Source organism: Callospermophilus lateralis, chromosome 10 (genome assembly GCF_048772815.1).
Source record: "Callospermophilus lateralis isolate mCalLat2 chromosome 10, mCalLat2.hap1, whole genome shotgun sequence".
NCBI classification, from domain to species: domain Eukaryota; kingdom Metazoa; phylum Chordata; class Mammalia; order Rodentia; family Sciuridae; genus Callospermophilus; species Callospermophilus lateralis.
Window position 1 is genome coordinate 1,667,604 of NC_135314.1, and position 6,000 is coordinate 1,673,603.

General features: G+C 66.7%; 1 protein-coding gene across 1 annotated transcript; it reads left to right on the plus strand.

The window, feature by feature from the left end:
* Positions 1 to 3,776: 3,776 nt before the first annotated feature.
* On the plus strand, positions 3,777 to 4,667 carry LOC143408287 (uncharacterized). The gene has a single exon (XM_077110382.1). The coding sequence runs from the start codon at positions 3,777 to 3,779 to the stop codon at positions 4,665 to 4,667; it is 891 nt and encodes a 296-aa protein (XP_076966497.1).
* The last annotated feature ends 1,333 nt before the right edge of the window (positions 4,668 to 6,000 follow it).

The following is a 6,000-nucleotide window of genomic DNA, read 5'->3' on the forward strand; positions in this document are numbered from 1 at the left end:
TGGGTGTGTGTGTGGAGCTCTGGGTGCTGGCTTTTATACCTGCCTGGTCCCTCTGGTCCCCAGCCCACAGCCTCTCCTTCCGTGTTGCTGGGCCGGCTCCTGGCCGTCATCGGGGATGCTTGTTTACCTGGGAGGCTGTCCAGCTCGTTAATATCCTGCCAGCGTCGGGGCCCCTGGAGCGGGAGTGGGTTCCGGGAGCAGTGAGTGCTGGGTGTTGTGTGTGGGAGGAGCCTGGCCACCCTGGGCTGCTGGGGCACCCTCCAGCCACTGGACAGCAGCCTCAGGGCCTCATCTCTCTTGGAGGGAAGCCTGGGCACAGAGGTGTCACCTGAGGCTCACACCCCTCCCCAGGGCCCGTCACCACTGCAGGACGCTTGGCACCTGTACTGAGCACCCAGAGTCCAGGGCGCCTGGTGCCCTGCCCGGGGCCTCATGGCTGTGTGGAGCTGGACAGCCTGAGCCTGCCCTGAGCCCTGCGCAGGTCCTCATCCCCTCCACCTCTCCCTGCCTCCTCTCTGTGGCCCTGTCCACCTTGTTCCTGGGCCTGGGGGCTGCAGGCCTCCATTCTCAGGCCAGGATGGTGGGCCCTGCCTTCCCTGCTGGGGCACCAGGCAGCCTCCTGGGCCACGGGTCCAGGTTCTGAACCTCAGAGCCCAGTGTGCCGGGCTGCCACAGGCCTGCCCCTTCGCCCCTCTGCTGCCTTCTCTGTCTGCTCTGCTGCCCCCCAGGCTGCCCAGTGGCCTCCACCAGCCTCTTCCCCCTGGCCTTCCAAGCCTGCCTCTCAGCCCTGGGCTAGGTGGCTCCCCAATGCTGCTACCTTAAAGCAAGTCCCCGGCTCCACAGGGCACAGGCAGGAGGCCTGCCGCATGCCGGGAGAGCGTGCCCTCCGGTGTCCTTGCCACCTCTGGTGCCCTTGTCACCTCTGGTGCCCTTGTCACCTCTGGCCACGTTGCCCTCAGCGAGCAGCTGGAACCTGGAGACTGCTTCTCCGTGAAGACGCCCGTGGAACCCGTGCTGCTGCCTCGTTAGTGGTCGTCCGTGGCCAGCAGCACAGTAGCTGGGCTCAGCCCACGTATTCCCCGCAGGTCACTCTGGCTCTGGGGGCATCGGCTGTGCTGCGGCTTGTGGCGGGGGCTTGTGCGGGGGCATTGCAAACAGGAAGGTCCCTTGTGTCGCAGGAGAAAGCACTAAAGGGGCCGTGAGGAGGAGGCTCGTCGGGGGGAGAGCTCAACTGGAGGGCAGTGTGGCCTGTCCCCTGTGGGGACGTGCCTCTCGGAGCCTCGTGTCCTCCCTGCTCCGCCAAACCCTCCGAGGACACAGGAGTGCACAGCACTGACCCGACTTGCAGATAAATGTCAGGGGAAGCCTCAGAATGCGCAGCCCTGGTGGTCCTGCCCGCCGGCTCCTCCGCCGCCCGCGGTCCTCGCGGGTCCACCCACCCAGCCGCCGTCGGCCTGTGCCACCGACCGTCTGTCACGTATCTGTCATGTTTACCCCCTCCCTGCTGAGCTCCTCTCACCTGTCCCTGTCCCTGACGTCCATCGCTGCCAGCCCATGTGCCCCGTCCTGTGTGGTTCAGGCCTGGACACGCGCACACCCCGCACACCTGGCACACGCGTGTGCACGTGCATTCTTCCCCTCCTGGAAACGGAGCCCAGGGCCTGTGGAGGCCGCGCGGTGCCCTCCCGCTGAGCGGCGCCCTGTCCCCGTGCTGGTCGTGGGTCACCTAGGTACCCCCAAGGGTCACAGGGGCCTCCTTGTCCTGGCGTGGCCGGGAGGCGTCCTGGCCTGGGCTGCACGGGCCCTCTTGCTTTTCATGCTCGGAGGCCAGGTCAGGCCACGTCCCCGCTCCCTGAGGAGGCCCCACGGGGACCCACCCCGGCTCCTTGGGTGTGGCTGGGCCACCTCCTCTCCCCGGGAGCCCTCATGGGCAGTGGGCAGTGGCTCTGGGCTTCCCTGGGCCTTCGCCAGACGCACGGGGAGGCCCTCGCGCCGCTGCCCCACGGTGTCCACGTAGGGCTGCGGGAGGCTTCATCAGGACGGCCCCGACCTCTCCCAGTGCCGCACCTCCACTTGGTCACGTCCCCCGTTTCCTCTCAGCTCCATCTGGCCGTGTCCCCACCCCTCACAGCCCGTCCTGCCTGGCCACCTGACATCAGGCCACCAGCCGCTCACAGGTACGGTCGTCACGCTCTCTAGCTACCGCGTCCTATGTTGCCCCGCTTCAGTGTGATGCTGGAAGTCCCCATCGTCACTTTCGTTTTCTTCAGACGGAAGTGACGGACGGAGTCGGACGACTGTGGGTCTGTCCTACTGTCTGGGTCCTTGGCATGTTTCTTGGTGACTGTGATTCCTGGTGGCCTCTCGGACATCGCTGTGACGTCTCCTGAGCTTGGGTGTCTCACGCTGGCCTTCTGCTTCTTGGTTCCCTCCCTGCCCAGCGTGACATCTGCCCAGCGCCGTTGGGGCGGGGCCTGCAGAGGGCTCAGGGAGGTTCCGTCCAACCCGCCCGCCCCTGGGCTCTGCTGCCCTCAGCGCAGTGCGTGGGCCTCCCTTGCCCGGGGCTCCCCTCCACCCTCAGTTCCCGGCCCTCAGAACCTTGAGGTGGATGCGCTCCACAAAGGCCCTGTCCCAGCTGTCCTGAGCAGGGGTGTGTGGGACACAGTGCCGTCACAGACGGTGACAGACGATGCCGTCTGTCAGTGCCTGGACCCCAGAGGCCGGCCAGCCTGCAGAGCGCCCCTTCCTCTCCTCCAGCCTGCACACGCAGACGAGTCAGCCCTCAGGGAGCCCCCAGCTCCACCTCCTTCTTCCCGTCCAGGATCCTAGGGGTCCACCCCCGGGAGGGAGACGGGGCCTGGCGGCCCTCAGCCCACCCGCTGGCCTGCTCCGCCTGTGTGCTGGGGATCCTCCCAGGGCTGCAGGGTCTCCCCCTCCTCAGCTCCTGCCTTTCCAGCCACGGGGGGCGGGGAGGTGAGCGGCATCTTGACCACACTCGGAGGGTCCCGTGGTGAACGCAAAGGGTTTGACGCATTTCAGTGACAACCAGAAGGACCTGGTGGCCGGTGGCTGTCACTTGAGAAGTCAGGGACCTCAGTTCTCAGGGGTCCAACTGGGGACCCAAGGGATCATCCAGCGACCCAGGAAGTGGACAGGAGACACGAAGTCTGCCCTTGCTGTTTGCATGGGGCTCTTGGGCTGCAGAGGAGGGCTGGGGCGTCACAGCTGTGTGCTGGTCAAGGCCCTGAGAGGGAGGCGGAGGCAGACACCGGGCTGAGCCAGATGGGCTGCTGGTGTGCACTGCCCAACGTGGGGCCTGTGGGGACAGTGCTGCCACCCGCTGCCCACCTGATGGGCTTGCCGCCCACTGGACCACAGGGACTTCCTGCACAGGGAGCACCGAGTCCGTCTAGAAACGTCCACCTCACAGCCCTCCGACCAGCCCTCCAGCCACCAGCCAGGGCGACGGGTCGGTGGGCTTCGCTGCTCGAAGCTCTGGTCAGTTGTGCCTCCCCCACGCGGCCAGGGAAGGGTGCGGGGCGTCGGCTGCCCACGCAGGCCCAGGGCCTTTACGAGCTGAGCTGTACCTCGGAGCCAACAGCACACGGAAGCTAACGAGGGCTCGCGTCCACACCCACAGGGAAGAGGGAGCTGCGGGCCAGGCAGGGAGAGGTATAAAAGCCCCGCAGCCTGGGGCTGCTCACACTCACACTCACCCACACCCACCCACACACCCACACACCTCCTCCAGCACACCCACCAGGGCCGCCTCCACCATGTCCCTCTGCTCCAGTGACCTGAGCTATGGCAGCCGCGTCTGCCAGCCCGGCTCCTGCGATTCCTGCCCCGACTCCTCCTGGCAGGTGGACGACTGCCCAGAGAGCTGCTGCGAGCCCCCCTGCTGCGCCCCCAGCTGCTGCCAGCCCAGCTGCTGCGCCCCAGCCCCCTGCCTGACCCTCCTCTGCACCCCAGTGAGCTGTGTGTCCAGACCCTGCTGCCAATCAGTCTGCACCAGCTCCTGCACCCCCTCCTGCTGCCAGCAGTCTAGCTGCCAGTCTGATTGCTGCAGCTGCTCCCCCTGCCAGCCGTCCTGCTGTGTGTCCCTCTGCTGCAAGCCAGTCTGCTGCAAGCCTGTGTGCTGCAAGCCTGTGTGCTGTGTGCCCATCTGCTCTGAGGCTTCCTCCTGCTGCCAGCAGTCTAGCTGTGAGCCCTCTTGCTGCTCCTCTTCCCCCTGCCAGCAGTCCTGCTGTGAGCCCTCTTGCTGCTCTTCCTCCCCCTGCCAGCCGTCCTGCTGTGTGTCCCTCTGCTGCAAGCCCATCTGCTGCAAGCCCGTGTGCTGTGTGCCCGTCTGCTCTGGAGCCTCCTCCTCCTGCTGCCAGCAGTCTAGCTGCCAGTCTGACTGCTGCAGCTCCTCCCCCTGCCAGCCGTCCTGCTGCGTGCCCGTCTGCTGCAAGCCCGTCTGCTGCTACAGACCCTCCTCCTGCGTGTCCCTGCTCTGCCGCCCCGTGTGCAGGCCCGCCTGCTGTGTGCCCGTCTCCTCCTGCTGTGCCTCCTCCTGCCAGCCCAGCTGCTGCCGCCCGGCCTCCTGCGTGTCCCTGCTCTGCCGCCCCACCTGCTCCCGCCCGGCCTGCTGTGGTGTCTCCTTGGGCCAGAGGTCCTGCTGCTGACCGGCCATGTCCCCAGACCAGCGTGCTCAGGCCCATCCATAGCTGGGCCGCTCACCACCCGCAGTCTGCCCCTGAGCAGGGTTAGGTGACTGGACAGCCCAGGACAGGTCTTCCCTGTGTCCACGCACTGACTGACCTCCCCGAGTCAGCAGCCTTGTCCTCCCCCTCAGCTCCTCTTGGGCTCAATAAACACCTGACCACCCAAGTCTTCCTCTCCTGCTGTGGACACAGGGTGGGAGCAGACCACGTGCTCTAGGAGTGACCCTAAGAGGGGTGACTCGGGCTGGAGATTGTGAGGGATGGTGTCTGGCTGCTCCGAGGTGGTCACCAGTGGGTCACCAGGCCGGAAAGGCTGGGTCCTGCCCCATCCCCAAGCCTGCGGCCTCCTGAGGCTGCTCGCCCCACACGTGCCCTGGGGTCCTGTGAGTCCCCGCCCACTGCCCCCCCAGGCCAGCCCACCCTGTGAGTCCCCCACTGGGAAGCCGCCCCAGGGCCCTATCTGCCTGGCAGACGTGTGCTGGGAGCGGGCTGGCCGCCATGGTCCCGGGAGGTCATTGCTCAGTGGCCGCAGCGGGTTACCGAGCTGGGGTGGGGTAGGGACACACTCTGTCCCTGGGGGGCCTGGGGCTCTGCCTGAAGGCAGCTCAGGCCATTCTGTGGACAGCAGCCCCCCCTCTTGCCGGGACAACATTGGACAGCAGACGAGGGCACTGTGGACAGGCACCTGGCCAGTACCCAGAGTTCCCCAGGAGAAGTATGTTGAGGGGCTGTGGCAGCTGCTGGGACTGTCACTGCCCATACAGCACTGTCCCCAGCATGTCCAAGACGACATGCTGCCCCTCAGGCTCCCCGCCCACTATGGCCTCCACTGGGCCAGCCTTCTGGAGACCCTCGTGCACCCCAGGGGCTGGTCTGGACCCTACGGAGGGAGCCCCACTGCCCACCAGCTGCGCACGATGCCCTCCACCCCCTGACCAGGCCTCTGCCGTCCTCTCATGTTTGGAATTGGCTTTGGGGGGACAGGCTAGTGTGAGCTCAGTGGTCCTCTCGGGGCAGTCGGATAAGTTTGAAGGGGCCCACCCTGCAGCCCACCTGGGTCTGGGACGGAGCACTGGGGTCCCTTTCCTAGTGCCCTTGGCTGTGCTGCCGGGGGCTGTCACTGTCACCTGTTACCAAGACACCAGGAGGAGGCAGGTGTCCTCTGTGCCTGGTGGCTCCCGGCTCCCCGTCGTGCACGTCTGTGTCCAACTCCCTCTACGCTGCCCAGTGAGGCTGTTGCCTGGACCCAATGTGGACCCAGGCACCTGCTGCCACCCCTGGGCGTCTCCAGGTC

Bases quoted from the DNA above. Each gene is read 5' to 3' on its own strand.
- LOC143408287 (XM_077110382.1), top strand. From the start codon at position 3,777: ATGTCCCTCTGCTCCAGTGACCTGAGCTATGGCAGCCGCGTCTGCCAG.